Source organism: Brachyhypopomus gauderio, chromosome 1 (assembly GCF_052324685.1).
Source record: "Brachyhypopomus gauderio isolate BG-103 chromosome 1, BGAUD_0.2, whole genome shotgun sequence".
Lineage (NCBI taxonomy): Eukaryota > Metazoa > Chordata > Actinopteri > Gymnotiformes > Hypopomidae > Brachyhypopomus > Brachyhypopomus gauderio.
This window is the reverse complement of record NC_135211.1, coordinates 1,924,512-1,945,260: the sequence shown is the minus strand read 5'-3', so window position 1 is coordinate 1,945,260 and position 20,749 is coordinate 1,924,512. Positions and strand designations below refer to the sequence as shown.

General features: G+C 43.4%; 1 protein-coding gene across 2 annotated transcripts in view; it reads left to right on the top strand.

The window, feature by feature from the left end:
- Positions 1-20,749, top strand: part of hoga1 (4-hydroxy-2-oxoglutarate aldolase 1) — a 47,230-nt gene that overhangs the window by 9,418 nt on the left and 17,063 nt on the right. For both annotated transcript variants that reach the window (XM_077020814.1, XM_077020808.1), the window contains 3 exons: positions 1,727-1,861; positions 2,136-2,232; positions 13,639-13,772. In XM_077020814.1, coding sequence (XP_076876929.1) covers positions 1,727-1,861; positions 2,136-2,232; positions 13,639-13,772 — 366 coding nt within the window. The remainder of the gene's footprint in view (positions 1-1,726; positions 1,862-2,135; positions 2,233-13,638; positions 13,773-20,749) is intronic.

The window sequence follows — 20,749 nt, the reverse complement described above, 5'->3', positions numbered from 1 at the left end:
GGAAACGTTACCTGGTCGTGGCAGAAAGAAGATCCTGACCGCGACTGCTGTGCGCTACCTGAAGCGTAATGTGGAGAAAAATCGCCGCGTGACTGCTAAGGAACTGAAAAAAGACCTGTCAGATGTGGGCACTGAAGTTTCAGCTCAGACAATAAGGCGCGCACTGCATAACGAAGACCTCCATGCCAGAACGCCCAGACGCACCCCCTTGCTGACTCCAAAGAACAAGAAAAGTCGACTGCAGTATGCCAAAAGTCATGTGGACAAGCCACAAAGGTTTTGGAACAGTGTACTGTGGTCAGATGAAACTAAATTAGAACTGTTTGGGACAATGGACCAGCGCTATGTTTGGAGAAGGAAGAACCAGGCTTATGAACAAAAGAACACCTTGCCTACTGTGAAGCATGGCGGGGGGTCAATTATGCTTTGGGGCTGTTTTGCTTCTAATGGTACAGGAAAGCTTCAACGTGTGCAGGGTACCATGAATTCCCTTCAGTACCAGGAGATCTTGGAGGAAAATGTGATGGAGTCAGTCACAAACCTGCGGCTTGGGAGACGTTGGACCTTCCAACAGGACAATGATCCGAAGCACACATCCAAGTCCACTAGAGCATGGTTGAACATGAAAGGCTGGAACATTCTAGAGTGGCCATCGCAATCACCAGACTTAAATCCAATTGAGAACCTCTGGTGGGACCTAAAGAAGGCAGTTGCAGTGCGCAAGCCTAAGAATGTGACTGAACTGGAGGCTTTTGCCCATGAAGAATGGGCTAAGATACCCATAGGTCGCTGCAAGACACTTGTGTCAAGCTATGCTTCACGCTTGAAAGCTGTCATAACTGGAAAAGGATGTTGTACTAAGTACTAAAAAATAATGTCACTAGGGGGTTGAATAAAACTGATAATGATGTGAGCACAGTAAAGACATTTGTGGTTATTCCATCATAAATATTATGTTATGTTTGTCTAATTTATAAGTGCCTCTTTGATATAATTGTAAATAAGATGACTGAAATGATCAAAATCAATGTCAAACTGGCCAAAACACTTTATTTCAGTGGGGGTTGAATAAATTTGATCACAACTGTAGATCCTAAAGTAAATATTAGGCCCTGCCTCAGAGCTATTGATTGACATGTGACAACCAGACTGTATGCAAATGTCCCAATTTTGTTCAAAATTATTGATAATGAGATTCTTCTGAGGTGTTTGATACCAAGATTGTGGTGATCACATGAAAACCCAAGTTTTGCATATTATGCTAATTAGTAAAAAAATCTAAGTGGGTGGAGTTTAATGGCTGTATAGTAGTAGTCCTATTGAATTTGGCCAAGGAATGCAAAACAAGTGGAATTTTGTTTCTATGACTTACGGTGTGGGAGATATTGGCCAAAAAGTAACATGGTATGCTATAGCACCACTATCAGGCCAATGTGAGTCCCTATAGGTGTGTGTGGTCCTGGTGAACTTGCGCAAAGTTCCCACACTGTGTGTGAACCTTAAAAATCAGAGCAAAAATAGGTTTCCCACACTACGCTATGTGTGTGAACCCTAATTTAAAGTTAATATGTCTAAGTAGCATTTATTCTCTGGATAATTTATTGGGAGGGCGCCCGAGCACACCCTACTGACTAGCTGCACTGCCGTTACTTCTAATAAATGGAAAATTCATACATTTTCATGTTATGTTTGCTCCTTTGATATGTTTATTTACCCAACTACGTAGGTGGCAGACTCCAGCCCTGTACCTGTTGTCCTCTACAATGTGCCCGCCAGCACCTTTCTGGATCTACCATTGAGCGCAGTGGTCAAGTTATCCCAGCATCCAAATATAATTGGTATCAAGGACAGTGGAGGAGATGTGAGAGACACTTTTTTATTTAATACTTTTTCTCTAAAGTTCTCTAACAAGTACCATATGAAATGCAAAATGATCACATTGGGAAAGCGAGAATAGAACAACACATTAATTAGATTTTTTTAGAGAATCATTTTAGAATATTCTAGTGACCATTTATCATTGCACAGCACTAGAATTGCTTTGTAGGCCGCAATACGTCATATATTTTAAACTAATAATACAAATCCATTAATGTTTTTAATGTCTTCTGCCCTTTCTCATTTGCAATGGTTAGATCACCAGAATAGGTCTCATTGCACATAAAACCAGAGCACAGGATTTCCAAATATTGGCAGGATCAGCTGGGTTTCTAATGGCTGCATACACAGTAGGTGAGTCAATTCCCAGTCCCCTTGCTTGACTTTCAGATGCAAAACAGAGTTTACCTGATTTACTAATTTCATGAATCAGTAGTAAACATAGCCCAAGTTTATCTGACTGCGTACCCCTGTCATAAACGGGTCAGTAGAACTTCTCAAAGCTCCGTGGGCTAGGGCTAACTGCCCTAGGCTAATACCTCCCTTTGGCACGGGTTGAGACGGTGGCCAAGAAGACTGCAGCCAGTTCAATGTACTGGAACTCAGCAGTATCTATTCCCTGATTTGGCACACTTACAGCACTCGGAGTAAAGAAAAGTGGAAGAGCTAGCCTTCACCAATGCACATAACAGCACCATATCAGCAGCTTCTAGAGCAGGGGTGGGCAACCAGTCATAGACCAAGAGCCACTTTTCTTACTGTGTTACGGAAAAGAGCCACATCATACATGGGCGAGTGTAGATTGTTGAGGGGGGAAGGGTGAGGCGAGTAGGGGTGTATTCAACTAAGGATTTTCATAGTCGAATCTGATTCGTCAGCTTTTCCCTTTAGTCGACTAATAGTCGAATCGGGTTTATTTTTATTTTTTTTTATTTAGAGCACCTTAAACGGGATCCCGTTCTCATTCAGGACTTTTTTCCTCTTCAAAGTAAAAACCTAAAACACTCAGATAAATGAATAAACACGGTAGGTTGGCTTTATTCAGCTTTTATTTATTTACTTATTTATTTTTTTATGAAACGTTAGAGAACATTAACCGTCAGTGCGCATTGCGCATATCGAACTGTCAGACAGGCAGTGTGCAAAATGTCAAAAATATTTTAAATAAAATATGCCTGCCTGAAAATATAAAAAAAATTGCTACACAACAGCAAAAAAGTATAAGGAAAGGTTCAAGTAACGGGGTTTAAAAGCAAACAACATCAAAAAATGTTTATAGGCCTACTTGCCGAGACGCACCGCGACGAGACGACACGACCGAAACAAAAAGTATTTTTTCGCCTTACGCGTTTTATGCCATGTTGGTTGTTGTCGTGCGAAATGAAAGACGTTGATGACATAACTAGCACTTTACTTTCTTTGATTCATCTTTATCTTTTTCAAAATACTTTGAAAGTTTTTTAGTAGCAGTTATAATCTCGGCAGATGCTGCGTATTGTTTTGCGTGTTCAGCTCCGCTCGTTTGGATGGTGCTACTGCAGAGTGTGATTTATTAATGTGTAGTAAGGAAGATGCCTATTGTTAATGCGCAAACATCATTTTTAAATATTTATTAACAGATATTAGGATGATTTTATTTCACAAAAGGCTATATATAACAAAAACAAGACATTTCATGTAACAACTAATGCTTAGCAGCATCCTTGGGCACCGCCATGCAGTTAGAATGGTACATTCGACTATGACGTTCATAGTCGACTAGGGGGTATAGTCGACTATAGTCGAATCAGCGACTATCGCAGGTCACCCCTAGTGGCGAGTGTAATTTGTTGAGCGGGGGGGGGCGGCGAGTGTATTATTAACAGAATTATTAGCTGTGAAGACAGTCAAATGAGTGTTTTCCACTACGCCGGTTTTAAAAGTATTAGCGGCTCGCTAGGCTTGTAAACAAACCACGCACAACGAAAATGTAGCAGTGTGTCGCCCCGTTTGTGCAGGTGAGCCCGCGGACCGGCTGGGGAGCCGCATGAAACCAGGCAAAGAGCCACATGCGGCTCGCGAGCCGCGGGTTGGCCACTCCTGTTCTAGAGAATAACCCTTGATTTTCCTGCCCCTTTCTATTTAAGAAAAAAAAAAAACACACACCCAAGGCTTGCATTCCCTTTAGGCGATTTCTTACGGTTCGGTCACATACATTGGCTCCAGCTTTCTCCCATTTATGCTTCATCCGTTTAGTTGTACTTTTTTGGTTTTCAAGACAAATGGCCTTAAGTTTTTTTATCTTGATGCTTTGAGTTCTTTCTTGGTCTACCAGTATGCTTGTCTTTAACAACCATTCCATGCTATTATTATTTGGTCCATATCTTGGATACATGCGTGAAGAGTTACCTTCTTCAAGACGTTTCACAATCTTCTCTTTTGTTTCAAGAGACATTTCTCTTGTTGCAGCCATGGATCTTGCCACTCCACTTCGTCCAGCAGCCCTCCAAGGTGTCATGACTGCAGGTGTTTTTAACTGCAGACTAACGAGCAGATCTAATCTGAGGCAGGTGTCCATTTAGGGAAAGGAAATTGACTGGGTGTGTCCTTATTTTCTACCTCCAATTTTTCCATACTTTTTGCCTCAGAATTGAGTGATTCCATATTTTTTTTCCCTGTGCTTGCTCAATACAAGTAACATTTACTTTGTTTCCACAATGTTTTTTAAATTTATTTTAGTGTTTCTGAAAGCCAACAAGTTGCACTTTGGAATTACATTATTGCATCATGTGTTTGCCCAACTGGCCTCTGAGCTCAACTTGCTCTCTTCGCATCTGTTTAGATATTTTCAGATCAGACATTGTGCCTTGACTCTCTTCCCTAGCTCCCCTATAAGGCAGCCTTGGAATGATTTATTGTCTCTAGATCCTTCCAAAAAGTCTCATATATCTGTGATGTATTTGCATCTACTAAATTTAGATGCATCCAAATTCAGAGAAAAGTTCATTATTGTCACGGTGAGGCGGCCCCCTACCGGTCGCCTCCGTCCACAGCGGCTGTTGTTGTTGTTGTTTTGTGACATCGTGTGCGTCCCTCAGGTGGGTGGAGCCCGTGATCCGTCTCACCTGAGGGTCGTTTGTTTGCCTATATATGTCTTGTCTTTGTACCAGTTGACCGTTGGTCATTATATCCTTAATTTGGAGATATTGCACGGGTTTTTGGTTTGCACACTTTCTATTAAAAACCATCCTTTTTCCCTGAGAATCGGCGTGATTGCTTCCTTTTTAGTTGCTCACCCTGCCCGTCACAGAATGACCAGCCACTTTTCGGAAGCCGCCAGTGTTCTTTACTTTCTCCTTCGTTCGTGGTCATGTCTCGTGGTAAGTGTTTGTCTGTGTGGTGTTTTGTTTGAAGAGCTCCCCCGAGCTTTTGTGTTTTGTGTGTGTGTTTGTGGCACGGCGAGAACCAGGGCAGTCTGCCCTGGGAAAGCTCTTCGTGTTCGTTGTTTGTTGCGAGAGTTCTGCTGTGCGTTTGTTTGTGTGTGGCACGGCGAGGACCAGGGTGTCTGCCTGGGAAAACTCTCATGTGTGTGTTATAAGTGTGTACGGGTAGCGGACCTTAGGATCAGTGTGCATGCTCGTTTGTTATATGTTCAGTGTTTCGTGTGTGTGACGCGGTCGCCGCTCGTCACTGTCGCCTCGCTCCCCGTGTGTCGTGTGTTTAATGTGGGGAGCGACTGCGACTCTGAGCGGCGCGTCACTATTGTGTATGTGTAGAGCACGCATGTTGGGGTTCCGTTCGTTTACTGTCTGTGCACTATTTCTGTTTGTCTAGTATTTGCGTGTTCGTTGTGTCCTAGCGTGCTCATGAAATGTCGTTGTTGTGTGTAATTCCACACTTGCTCCTCCCCTTAAATGTGTGTTTGGGGGGGGACCGGTTGTGGTCCCGTGCCACAGGGTATGGCACGGAGGGCGTCGGTGGGGCGCGTTTGTGTTGTATGTTGGTGTGTGTGTGTGTGTGTGTTTTCTGTTTCTTTGTAGGTGCTTCCCCCTGGCGGTGTCGTGGTGTTCCTGGACCTTGTGGGGGTCTCCACCTGGCAGGAGCCCCCTTGTATTGTGGGGTGACCGGAGCCCGGTCATAAAGAGCCCCTCCCTAGAGGGCTGAGCCCCTGGATGTTTGGGGACCATGGGGCTCCGGTCTGAGAAACTCCTGCTGGAGATGGAGATCCTCCCTCCTGCCTGGGGTGACCAGGAGGCCCTTGGGGCTGCTCCCTAGCCCGCATTGGGGGTGCTCTGGGCCTCGGTCTCTGGCGCTCCTGGGTTGGGTGGAGGAGTCCACCTTGCGATGAGGGGCCCCGGGAGGGGTTGGCTCCCCAGGAGGCTGAGGTGACCCCTAGTAGAAGGCAGGGGTCAGCTCTGGGAGGAGGTAGGTCCAGGAGGAGAAGTAACCACGCCTCGGGGAGGTAACCTGCACACACACACACACACACTAGGGACGAGAAAGGAGCCGCAACTCCTCGTCCGCACATCCTTGGGGCTCACTGGCTGAACGGCGGTTTTGTGTTGTTAACGGCCCAGTCGGTCCAGGGTCCCGCCCAGGGAGGTGAGCTGATTAATGTTGTGTGTTTTTGTGTTCCAGCTCCCGGACTGCAGGAGGTGTGTCCCTGCCTGTCCCTGCCTTCTTGCCCCTTCGTGTTTTGTGTGCAGCCGCTGTGTGCCACACACCCAGTGGAGGGGAGTGCGGCTTGGTGGGGGGGTCTGTCAAGGTGAGGCAGCCCCCTACCGGTTGCCTCCGTCCACAGCGGCTGTTGTTGTTGTTTTGTGACGTCGTGTGCGTCCCTCAAGTGGGCGGAGCCCGTGATCCGTCTCACCTGAGGGTTGTTTGTTTGCCTATATATGTCTTGTCTTTGTACCAGTTGACCGCTGGTCATTATATCCTTAATTTGGAGATATTGCACGGGTTTTTGGTTTGCACACTTTCTATTAAACCATCCTTTTTCCCTGAGACTTGGCGTGATCCCTTCCTTTTTAGTTGCTCACCCTGCCCGTCACAATTATAGTGAGCAAGGTGCAAATTTTCTATATTATTATGAAATAGTTATTTGAGTAGACAGCAGTATATAGATATAAATATATAAATAAAAAATATGCAACTAAATGTTGGGATTATTATAGGAAATATAAATCACATTACAAATACAGTAATCCCTCGTTTATCGCATTCTGTAGATTCCAGAACCACCTTCAATAACCGAAAATCCACTAAGTAGAAACGGTATATTTATTTAAGCATTTATACTTTATATTAAGGCTTAATAAACCCTCCACACACCTTTACATTACATAAACACACTGTTCTGTGCATGTGTGCTTGTCCAGCGAACAACCAGTCATGTTGTTTACAATCTCATGTATGCAAGTAGCGTCTCAGGCAAGCGATGCTGGTTCTCGTTTCCGAGAGTAAATTTGCACTATTTACTGTAATTTGTACTATTTTATTATTTATAACATTCCTTTATTGTTAGAATTAATACTTATAATATATGTATAGACATTGTGGGATTTTGTCATGTAAAAAAATCACAATATACACTGTTCAAAAAAATAAAGGGAACACTATAGGAGGGAGAAAACAACACAATATAACACAGGTTCCACACTTCTGTGAAACCAACCTGTTCAGTTAGGAAGCAACACTGATTGTGAATCAATTTCACCTGCTGTTGTGCAAATGGAATAGACAACAGGTAGAAATGAGAGGCAATTAGCAAGACCCCCCCTATAAAGGAGTGGTTCTGCAGGTGGGGACCACAGACCACTTCTCAGTACCTATGCTTTCTGGCTGATGTTTTGGTCACTTTTGAATGTTAGTGGTCCTTTCACACTTGTGGTAGCATGAGACGGACTCTACAACCCACACAAGTGGCTCAGGTAGTGCAGCTCAACCAGGATGGCACATCAATGCGAGCTGTGGCAAGAAGGTTTGCTGTGTCTGTCAGCGTAGTGTCCAGAGGCTGGAGGCGCTACCAGGAGTCAGGCCAGTACACCAGGAGACGTGGAGGAGGCCGTAGGAGGGCAACAACCCAGCAGCAGGACAGCTACCTCCGCCTTTGTGCAAGAAGGAACAGGAGTAGCACTGCCAGAGCCCTGCAAAATGACCTCCAGCAGGCCACAAATGTGCATGTGTCTGCACAAACGGTTAGAAACCGACTCCATGAGGATGGTATGAGGGCCCGACATCCACAGATGGGGGTTGTGCTCACAGCCCAACACTGTGCAGGACGCTTGGCATTTGCCAGAGAACACCAGGATTGGCAAATTCGCCACTGGCGCCTTGTGCTCTTCACAGATGAAAGCAGGTTCACAGTGAGCACGTGACAGACGTGACAAGAGTCTGGAGACGCCATGGAGAGCGATCTGCTGCCTGCAACATCCTTCAGCATGACCGGTTTGGCAGTGGGCAGAGGTGGGTAGAGTATTCAACTATTTTACTCAAGTAAAAGTACTGTTACTTGAACCAAATGTTACTCAAGTAAAAGTAAAAGTATGCATCCAAAGATTTACTTGAGTAAAAGTAAAAAAGTACTTTGATTAAAAGCTACTCAAGTAGTGAGTAAGTGCATGAGTACTGTCTTGTGTCAATAAATGACATCATGGGAAATTTATTTACTGGAAACAATGACTTTTAATGATAAAAATAATGTATTATAAATAAATATAATATTTAAAAATTATTTATTATAAATAAATATAATATATAAAAATTATTTATTATAAATAATATGTATTTTTGTTTGTTCCTAATTATTAGGCCTTTGTAACTTTAATGTGTTCCACAAAGGCACTAACTGATGAGACTGTCAGCTAATACATGTAGCTACAAATTGATGTCAACTGAATCAATTTGTAGCAAACTTAATCATCATATATTGCTAGTGTGTACACTCAGTGTGAACTGGTTTTTAGTATTGCACTGCGTTACATTTAATAATTACATCATACAAACGTTATGCCTCAGACATATAACATTACACAAAATTATACATACGGCAAACTTATCGCAACGTGTTTCCTCAAATTTGATGTTGAGTTCTTGTAGGCTGAAATGTCCACACGTTTGGCAGACACAACTGACAGCGCATTGTATAACTGTCCTTTTTATGTGAGGTCAGGGATGCTCGGTAGGTTTTTCTGTCACCATACTTTCTTGCTACCGGTGGAGAAAGTTTGTGCATGTGATCACGTGACTGACCGGCTTCATTTGATTGGTCACTCATACTCAGGTGCCGATACGTTGGTCAGTCTTCTCACTGAAAAGACGAATTATTTACAAAACGAAAGTAACGGTAGCGTGCGACGCAAATCCGATTGTAACGGAGTAAAAGTCGCGTTTTTCTCAGCACATATTTACTCAAGTAAAAGTAGAAGTCGTTCATATTAAAACTACTCTTACCAGTACATTTTTTTCCAAAAAGCTACTTGAGTAAATGTAACGGAGTAAATGTAACGCGTTCCTACCCACCTCTGGCAGTGGGTCAGTAATGGTGTGGGGTGGTATTTCTTTGGAGGGCCGCACAGCCCTCCATGTGCTCACCAGAGGTAGCCTGACTGCCATTAGGTACCGAGATGAGATCCATTGTGAGCAGTGATGTCAGTAACGCGTTACTTTAATCTTACCACTTTTTTCAGTAACAAGTAATATAACGCGCTACTATTTCCAGTCCAGTAATCAGATTAAAGGTACTTATCCACGTAACTGTGCGTTACTATTTTTATTTTCCCTAGTAAATATATAAGTTTGCTTTCTTCTTGGTCAGTTCTACTTTTGCGTCTGATCGTAGCACTCGACTCGCATGCTGCGCGCGACCCTGTGAGAGCACCAGCATGTTTCACAAGTCATTTTTTTGCAGTGTCCTCCCGTAACGATATGTGGTAGTATAAAGAAACACCCCTCAAAAACAGGGGAAGGAACATTTACGTGAAGAATTTTAATGTTGCATTGTGTTCCACGTTTGAAAAGTGCTGGAATTTTGACTAATGTAGCCTACTTAAAAATGCTTGAAATTGTAATGGTATTTCGTTTCACAACAAATAGCTGTCTGACTGAACAGTTCGCTTATATTACGTTTACAAATAAATTTACAAATAATACCGCGCAGCTACAAAAATGTAATGTCAGGAGATACTGTAGCGACTACTCCTACGGACAGACACTTATTGTTACTGTTAAAAATGCACTTCCAATAAAGTAAGTATTGGAAAAATTAATTTTGCTGCTGAATGTAACTACTAAAGTAACTTGTAATCTAACGTAGTTACTTTTAAAATCAAGTAATCAGTAACGTAACTAAGTTACTTTTAAAAGGAGTAATCAGTAATCGGATTACTTTTTCAAGGTAACTAAGCCATCACTGCTTGTGAGACCATATGCTGGTGCGGTTGGCCCTGGGTTCCTCCTAATGCAGGACAATGCTAGACCTCATGTGGCTGGAGTGTGTCAGCAGTTCCTGCAAGATGAAGGCATTGAAGCTATGGACTGGCCCGCCTGTTCCCCAGACCTGAATCCGATTGAGCACATCTGGGACATCATGTCTCGCTCCATCCACCAACGTCACGTTGCACCACAGACTGTCCAGGAGTTGGCGGATGCTTTAGTCCAGGTCTGGGAGGAGATCCCTCAGGAGACCATCCGCCACCTCATCAGGAGCATGCCCAGGCATTGTAGGGAGGTCATACAGGCACGTGGGGGCCACACACAATACTGAGCCTCATTTTGACTTGTTTTAAGGACATTACATCAAAGTTGGATCAGCCTGTAGTGTGTTTTTCCACTTTAATTTTGTGTGTAGCTCCAAATCCAGGCCTCCATTGGTTAATAAATTTGATTTCCATTGATGATTTTTGTGTGATTTTGTTGTCAGCAAATTCAACTTTGTACAGGACAAAGTATTCAATGAGAATATTTCATTCATTCAGATCTAGGATGTGTTATTTGAGTGTTCCCTTTAATTTTTTGAGCAGTGTATATATATTTTTCCCCCGATCGAATTCCACAGACAGCCGGCGAAAAAGAACCACAAATTATTTTTCCCTGTTAATATCTTATAAAAACTCGCGAAAGAATGAATTTGCAAAAGCTGAAGCGCGAAGTGATGTGGGATCACTGTAACATAATACAAAAAATAAGTATGTACTAACCTACAACTTTGAGTGCAAAATAAATATTAAATTAAGAGCAAAATTAAGATATAAACTGTACATTCAGAAGAAAATATCAACTTAAATGTGCAATCAAATAGAAAATGTGAGTGAGTGGCAGCGCAAATGTGAATCACGTCCTTAGCAACAGTTCTCTGGGTGGCAGCGCAAATGTGAATCAGTGACAGTACATTCAGTGAACGAATCAGAGAGTAAACGAGAGCCCTCAGTTCAGCGAATGAATCAGAGAGTGAACGAGAGCCCTCAGTTCAGCGAACGAATCAGAGAGTGAAAGAGAGCCCTCAGTGCAGTGAACGAATAACTGAGCAAGCGCAGTTCCCTCGCAATGAGAGTCTCCGCCTCCAGATTCGCGGGTGATTCAGAGATTCACAGACCACACTGCAGTTCCCCTGCCGGCCTGCACGGTCACTGCTGAGCTCAACTACTGAACTGAGAAAGGAACGAATCATCTGAGGAAGTGATTCAATTCAGTACGTTCACACAAATGATTCATTCATTCAAACGAATCGTTTGTGAACGACACAACACTAGTATCTTGATATCTGGCCTATCTGCACTATTACCTAGTGTCACGGTGGGTCAGCCCAGACGCCACCAGAGGGCGCGTACACACACTCCTTCCCTCTCGCACATGCCTACTTCGACTCTGCGCACGCCCTCTCACTCCCGGTCACTCCCTCACTCCCAATCACCCGAGTACTAGCACCTGCCACTAATTGGACTCAGGCTCTTTAAATCCCCACAGGTCGCGCTGTCCAGTGCTGCACATTCAGCCTGCACCCCTCGCCTCACTACATGGGTTAGCCTGCTCTGCACTGGACCTGCCATACGCCTGTGGCTGCTTTACTTGCCTCCTTTGACTTGAGTATTCTGTTGTGTTTCATCTGCCTAGTGGCCTGAGTATTTCGGTTTACGTTATGGATAATAAAGCCTTTTGCTCACAGCCTCTGCCTCCTGCTGCCTCTGTCTCCGTGTCACACGTAGGATGAATTCTGTGATCAGATGCAAAGCACTTTGTAAGTTGCTCTGCATAACAACGTCTGCTAAATTCCGTAAATGTTAATGTATTTGTAGCCTATTGTTTTCAGTGTTTCCCCTTTGGTCTGGTCCCACCTATGTCTTCTGTCCCAGCTGTTCCTCCTTTCTCCTTATGATTTCTCCTTATCCTCTGTCTGTCTTGGGTTCAGTGGGGGTCAATGTTTGAAGTATGTTAGTTCTGTCTCATGCTTTTCTTATGCCCTCATACATGATCTTTTGTTTGGTAAATGTGTATTTCTTCTTGGTTTTTCTGTGTTCTTTGATTCCCTGTTTCTTAGCTCCTAGTGAAAGGGTTACCCTTATTGTATGTTTCTCCCTGGTCTCAGACTATACCATGGAGGTTCATACATTATTCCTGTTTATCTCAGCATTCATTGTATGTCTGTTTCCATGTTTGGTTCCCTCAGTGTTTTTATTCCGGAGAAATGTTACAATGGAGAGCATGCTTATTCTCAATAAGGCTATTTTCTCATGACAATCTATATACTTAATTTTGAATGTCTGCATTATAAGCTATTTAAATCAATTTAATATTAAAAACTTTCTATTTAACAACATAAATTCATTTGAAAGTGACTTGCAAATGTATTCAACCCAATTACCCCTATTTATACTCCCAAACCTGTTTTCTCCATGGCTACTCTTTGACACCAGATATTCCAAAATAAAAGTACCAAGAGAAATCCAGCAAATAAAACCAAAACAAGAGGGGTTGCCGTGGGGGACATAACGGGTTCAGTTAGCACTTTCAGATGTGTTCAGATGCCCTGTGCAGCAAAGCATTACTCTAACGCAGCTTGCGCTGTGGAGCGAGAGGACGGATACAATTGCTGAGAAGAGCGAGATTTATTCAAGGGCATACCATCATCATTGTTGCTAAGCCAGTCCGGGTTCATAATGGGAGGGCAGTCCGAAAAACAGGCGTATACAGGCATGACACAAGGGAAACACGATAAACAGACGAATCAAAAACAGGAACACGCTACGGGTAATCACAGCAAACGAACATCCAAAATACCCGACGAAGGACAAGGGAAACTCAGGGGCTAAATATACAAGGGACCGAAACAAGGAACAGGTGTGAATGATAATACAGGGGCGTGGTAACAAACGGGGAATCACAGAGACAAACGAGCAGGACGGGATGAACAGGTACGGAACACAGACACGAGGGAGTCCGGAGTGACAGCTAGGGGAGGGGGGCGCGGCCATACGTGACAATTACATACATGCATACATGGAGGCCCTTGCACTTTTCAATCATTGTACAGTTTGTGTGAGAAACACAGGCTGTCAACTGAAAACATTGTTTACAATTTTTCAGGTGCACATAATGTCATACAGATAAATGGATCTTACATAACCATACTGAACATGTTATTGTGTCCAATAATATATTGTTCTAAATATAATTTATTTGCCCTTCTAGTATATTCATTGTTCATATAATGGTGATGAGTGATTACAATGACTACATTGTGATAACCAATTATAGGCTGACCTTGACTATTCTTGTATTTGATAGGTGCTGTGGGTGGAGTGTGTGCACTAGCGAATGTCTTGGGTCAGCAGGTGTGTGAGCTAGGACAGCTGTGCACATCCGGGGAGTGGGACAAGGCCAGGGAGCTCCAGTATCGACTCATTGAACCAAACATAGCGGTGAGTGTCTTAATACCATGGTAACATGCACTTGCACACCATTGCTAGAAGATCTGTCGATGTGCGAATGCTTTCAGGATATCAAGATGATAAATGCCAGCTTCACAGTGCATGAGTCTGACCCTCACATTTTAGCCTGTCAGTACCATCTGGGGGTCAGGCTTCTTTATATCTTGTTTGTTTCAAAGGTGTCTGACCCCTTACTATTGATAAATATGAAATAGGACATTGTGGTGCCATTCCTATTAGTTGTTTTCCCTCATTTTATACATCTATACAAATTAAGCCAATTCTACTAAACACTAATGTGTTAACGCAGGTTAACTCTAAATAGTGATGTCTAATGTGTTTATTTCTCAATCTCAATTTTTCACAGTATTTTTAGCATGTTTCTGATCTTTTCTATTTATTCTTTAGAATTTTTTACATTTTAAGTCTTTAAATGATTTAACACTTTCATACTGTCACATTGATTCTGTATGTACAGTGACAGGTTACAATAGAACATCTGTTTTACATAAATATTTTAATTAGTGCTGTTAATTCCAGGTGCCGCGATTAAAAGTCCTCACCAGGATTTTGCTCAGGCTTCCTGGATTGTGTTGATTCCACTAATTTAACCTGGATTGCTAATTAGAAAATCTAGCAAGCTTGAGCTTGCTAGAGCTTGGTGAGGACTTTTAATCGCGGCACCTGGAATTGACAGCACTAATTTTAATAATTAAAATCAACATTTTATCTTTATCTGATTCCATATTATAATTAGCAAAGGATGATAAGAGAGGGAAGCTTCTTTTTTACAGTCCTGCATATGGTATGACAATATGCAAATCCAACTTGTACCCAAGCTAAAGCAGCTTTGTCAGTGTTTGGGGGCTGGTAATCCTCTATTCACAGGCATTCGCAGGCACTATAACATGATAAAAGGTATGGAACAAATGAATTATTCATTATTTATTTTAAGTTTTATTAAAAAGACCACCAAATCAATTCCAAATGGAACAAAAAAAAAAAAAAACAAAAACTGAAGTGAAACACTTCAAAATAGTAAATACATCAGTCAAACTATGAACACAAGGTAAGAATCTTTTATTAGTCCCATTGAGGACATTTGCACTGAGGAATTTTGCAATTATATAAACAATTAACATGAACAGCTGACAGTCAATAATCTACAAATTATATGCACAAGGAAATGAGGAGTAAATGTGTGGATACATACAAAGAAAAACCAGATTGCCATGGAAACAGAATGAAAACAAAAGCACATGGGGGATGGGCAACTGTGACAGGCATGGTCCAGTTGAGGTGTTACATGGAGAGTCCTTGGCAAACTCTGACCATAATAAGATGCAGGCCAAACAACCTTGTTGGTCTTGGCAATAAGCCTGGAGCAATTTCTTGACTGAGGTTCTCGACCTGCGGGTTTGGTTGTGGAAAGTTTGGAAATGGTATTCAATGTCTGAGCCAGTTGGTCCATGCCAGTTGGATAAGATTTACAAGACTTCTTTCTGATATGAGCAGTGTTTCTCAAGAGCAATGTTTCTCAAACCAGTCCTTGGAACCTACGACATGGTCCACATTTTTGCTCTAATCCAGCCCCAGTATACCTGCACTAAGCACCAAGGACCTTAGTCTGAATACACCAATTAACCTGACTGATCCTTATATGTACTGCCTTGGGTTAGTTTTTGTCATCCGCAATGGTCAGGGAGTAGGTGCATTATATGTACCTGGACCACTGTTCTATGGTCAGCGATGTGTGGCCCACTGTATGAGTTGGTCCCTACAGACTTGGGCACAGATATATCTTCTAGCAAGGATGGATAACACGGTAACGAACCACATGGAAAGGACAAAGGACAAAAGGATCCAGAGGCACTGCAGCTGTGGCTGGAGTACAGTAACAACTTACCATGGTCTCCTCATTAATCAAGGGAAGGCAAAGTGTGTTGGCAACAGCCAGCCACAAACTTGCACTGCGTCAGCAGGTCAGACAAGGAGGCATCACAGCCAGGTTGAGCACCACAGAGCTAGTGAACCCAACACTGCGGTGGGAACGGGAGAGGAACAAGTCGTCTGTGCAGATTCTACAGCAGCAAAACACCCCACAGCATGAGAACAGCACAGCAAGTTTGGAGCAGCAAGATGGCAACATCGTACACACACAGCCTGTAAGAGTCCCTCCAGAGAGGTATGCACAGAAACCCCAAGTCAAGTGGCCTGTGAGAAGCAAGTATGGAGTATGTTCGATGAGAGCACATGCATCACCCTTCAGAACTCCCTAAAGGGCAACACAACCTCCAAACTGAACATCTTCGACCATCTCATCCATGAGGAGGGGAGAAATCTGTTTGGATTCAAGCCTATGAAGAGGCCAAGCCCCAAAAAAAGGGGAAGGTGAGAAAAGGAAATTTTCCAGCTGGTGAAGGAGCAATGCCTCTTGAGGAAGTCATGGAGGAAAGCTGAGCCAGAGGAAAAAGAGGGCTTGAAGGATCTCTGGGACAAGATCAAGGAAAGTCTTGCACACCTCAGGAGAGCTGAAAGGATAAAGAAGCGTAGAAGCTGCAGGGAGAAGGCAAGGATATCCTTCTTCCAGGACCCCTTCAAATTCGACCGCAGCCTCCTGGAAGGGGAATAAGACCAGAGAATTACAGGTCACCAAGCAGCAGCTCTTGATAGGCAGAAGACAGATGGTCCGAGGAGTCAGAGCAGAGACAGGCAAAAAACTACAACCCATGAGGTGCTACATGGATGACATCACCACGCTTCTCCAAACAGCAGCATGCATAGGCAGACTCCTCCGACGGCTAGAAGAGCTACTAGCCTGGGCTCGCATGAAGGTCAAGCCACCAAAATCTTGCAGCCTGTTGATCCAGAATGGGGATAGGAATGATAAAATCATCTTCACTGTGGCTGGTGAAAGAATCCCCTTACTGGCAGAAGCACATGTGAGAAGCCTCGGCAGAATGTACATGGCAGACCTCTCTGACAAGAACATGGCTTCAGCTGTTACAGCCCAACTTCAAGAGGGCCTCCACAAGATTGACCCGTGCCCCCTACCAGGGAAGTTCAGGGTGTGGTGTTACCAGTTTACTCTGTACCACCGCCTAATGTGGCCCCTGAAACTGAGCGACATCACCATGACCACGGTCTTGAAGTTGGAGGCAAAGGCCAACAACTTTATCCGGAAGTGGCTCGGCCTTCCACATTCCCTCTCCACTGCAGCACTGTTTGGAAGAAACATCCTGCAGCTCTCACTGCAGTTCATCAGTCTAGGATACAAAAATGAGAAGGTGAGGCTCCACTTTAAGAGACTCTACAGACATGGCAATTCGAGCTGCCAACCCTCAGATTCGCACTGGACGGAAGTGGAATGCATCCCAGGCAGTAGAACGGCTGAAGCACCAGGAGATCGTTGGTGTCCCATAGTCAGGTAGATCTGGCCTAGAATGGGCAGCAGCACCAAAGAGCTGGTCCAAAGCAACCAGGAAAGAGGAAATATCCTGTGATCAGTACGCGGAACTGGCAGCAATGTGCTCACAAGCTGGGTGGAGACCATTCATCTTCCCAGTGGAGGTCGGATGCAGGGGCTTCACCAGGACATCCACACAGAGGCTACTGAAAACTAGGTGTCACAGGCTCCAACAGGAGGCGAGCTTTTTGTGATCTTGCAGAGGAGGCAGGAGAAGGGAGCTTTTGGCTATGGCTCAGAAGGAAGGATGGCACATGGGGGGAAGAAGGCTCTTGAGGGACATGTTCTGTTATGCGGTCAGGCCTGTGCTTGACTCAGGGAGATGAATACAGATCCTTCAGCAGGCTGCAGGGGATGGCAGGGAGACGTCCCTGTCATTGCTCCACCATCCAGAGATGTTCTGGGGGATAACGGAGTGAAACATCAGTGAAGGGTGGCCCCCCAGCTGACGACCCTGCAGCCTACACAATGACACCGTCGGAGGTGCGTCAGGAAGAAATACAAAGCAGGTGTGACCACCTGTGCTTACATCTAGGAGACATACATACACTGTAAAAAATAAATTGTTGAGAAAACTTAAAATATTAAAGCAACATTATGCACTAAGATTTTTTTAGTTCTCAACAACTGCACTGGTAGTCATTCTTACAAAGATTTGTTTGTTTAGCCAACTTAAATTATTTTATTCATGCTATTAATAACTTTGTTAAGGTAACTACAAAATTCCTGTTCAGAAAATTACTGTTTTTGAGTTCACAGGACAAACGATTTTCTATTTGCAGAACAAGACATGCCAAGTTGACAGAACTCAACATTTTAAGGCAACATTATGCATTAGTATTTTCTGTTGCCCTTACAAAACTTCTATTGTTTGGCTAACCTAACTTACTGACTGGCAGTTCTACTTGCCAAAACCAATCCTAAATGACCACATCATTCACATACAGAGTTGTATAGTAACGAAGTAGAACTACTTCACTACTGTACTTAAGTACTAAAATGCTGTATCTGTACTTTACTGGAGTATTATTTTTTCCACTTTTACTTCACTACATATTTTCCATCAGTTTAATACTTTTACTCCGATAAATTTTTTACGTGCAGTATAGTTACTTGTTATAATTTTTAACATGTTAGCTGGCGCTGTCACCGGGTCAAGCGGTCAGGCTGTCTTATGAGAAAACTGCATGCTCCGGTCGCATCTCGTTTACTCTGCTGCTGTCTTCACTCAACACTTGAGCTTTGTAATCTAGGTTCACTTGACATGTCGTGACTGCCGCAAGGGTCCGCGCGGCAAAAATTGCGCAATCGCGGTGGCTCCGCCCATGCGCGTTGGCCACGCGCGGTCGCGTTGCAAGGTCGTGCACCTCTCGATTTTTGTGCGTGCGAAGTTACAAGGTGGAATTCATGCACTTGTACGGCACTTTGAAGGTCCTTTTTCAGTAATTTCCAGCACCTTCAGCATAATTCACATATTTATACAAATACACATTCTCGAAATTATTCCAAATAATTCGCTTTTTATCTAATTAAAAGAGATGGTACCATGTTTGGTAACAGCAGAAGAGCAGCATAAGTGCTGCATAATAAGCTTGTTGGCGTTTTAATGTACATATATTGGTACCTTCCACACCTTCAACATTGAGTGATCGTGGCGGTGAGGAAGGAGACCACCCTGGCACTACCTAGAGCAGGGGTACTCAACTGGCGGACCGCGGTCCAGATCCGGACCCGAACGCAGTACTGTCCGGACCCAATCTCATTCCTGATTCAATAATAAACACCACGGAAGACATACAGAATAGGGAGAAAACCAGAACCAAGAGACACTAAATAGACAGATCCAATTAGACAATGCACACAGGGAAACACTACTGGGAACTAATAACAATGGAATAGTAACGGGACTGAACACGACGTACACATGTAACAAGAGAGCTAATCTAACCGCTAAGAAGAGGACACACTTAAACCGGGTAAACTAAACAACCAGGAAATATGAATACATGAGAACATAACTAACAAAACATATACACAAGAGAATAAAAGAATACAAGGGCAACTAGACACCAGAATTCTAAAGCATAAATGAACCACTAAACAGACAACGAGAGGACGAATATACGAATACTAATAACGGAGAACATACACAAGGAAAACAAGCGAAAGACACTGGGAATTAAACCAACACATAGAAACTAGGAGTGAAACAAAAGAGAATACGAGTCACAAGAGGAACAGGTTTTACAAAAGGAAACAGAGAAAAAGCAAGGGATTACCGTACAGGGAATGACCAACACCGGGGTAAAACACAAGGGGGTTTTTATACACGGAAACACGACGGTGGAACAAGACTCAGGTGTACGAGACTGACGACGAGGGCGTGACAGACAGAGGGAGGAACGAATGGGAGCGGGGAGCTAGGTGGCACCAGGGAGGAGGGAGGGGCTGGACGGGACAGTATGACTGTCTAAATGATAGGCAATCATTTGCTGATACTTTATCCCAAGTGTGAGAAGCACATTTTTCATGTTATGAGTATCACGCACCACCTTCTTTAAGATGCTATGCTTGGATTCAAACCTAAAAGTCCAAAAATTCACTAACGGCCCAAAACAACAAATAAGGTGTGGGTAATGTTCAATTATGTGGTGCTTTGGCTTTAATTCAAAGTCAGGAAATGTAGATGTAAGAAGTAAGCGGTGGTCAGATAATTTGAAAGACAAGAAACACAGTACTTCCTCTGTAAGTTCCTTTGACACAGCAATCTCAACAATTTCCTTCAAGTCCATTAATATCTCCCACGATGCCTCGTTTTCTGGGACACAACCACCAATCAACAGGGAAAGCAGTCGCAACAAAGCCCAATTTTCATGGGCATTTCCACCAATCGATCCTTTCGCAAGACTTGCTTTAGGAATTGTCTTTGGTTTGTTGGCCTTGTCTGAGTGCTGGTAAGGAAATGTCTTGATGCTGTGATTAAGTCTATCAAGTGTAATGAAGCCTTTGGAAATAAAATCTCTGAGACACAATGAGAGTGCAACAGGTACAGTCCCTTCAAATAAATCGTGCAGTATATCTGGGGGGAGCCCAGTCACTGGGTGGAAGAAAGCCAAGTGCTTCTTCAATACACACTCTCCTTTTACCCTATTAATACTTTTCAAAGTATCACTCTGCTTAACCTCCTGTACAAAAGTATTGTGCTGGCTAACATTCCTCAAAGAGAAGTCACTAACTCTTACAGTCGCTATCTGTTTGCGACTAACCAAACAGAATCTACAGAACTTGCCTACATTAAAGTTTTCTTGAAAACCAGCCAGGCCATGTGCTCCAAGATTATCTGCACGTACACAAAAAACAGTTGCCTTCACTTGATGGCCTAAGGGCTCCACAAACACCCCCTCTTGCTCAAGAGATTTGATGTCCCTTACCAAGGGTTGCAGAAATTTCTCATACCCAAATTTCTTTACATCAACACTTTTTCCTAAAACTGCTAACTGAG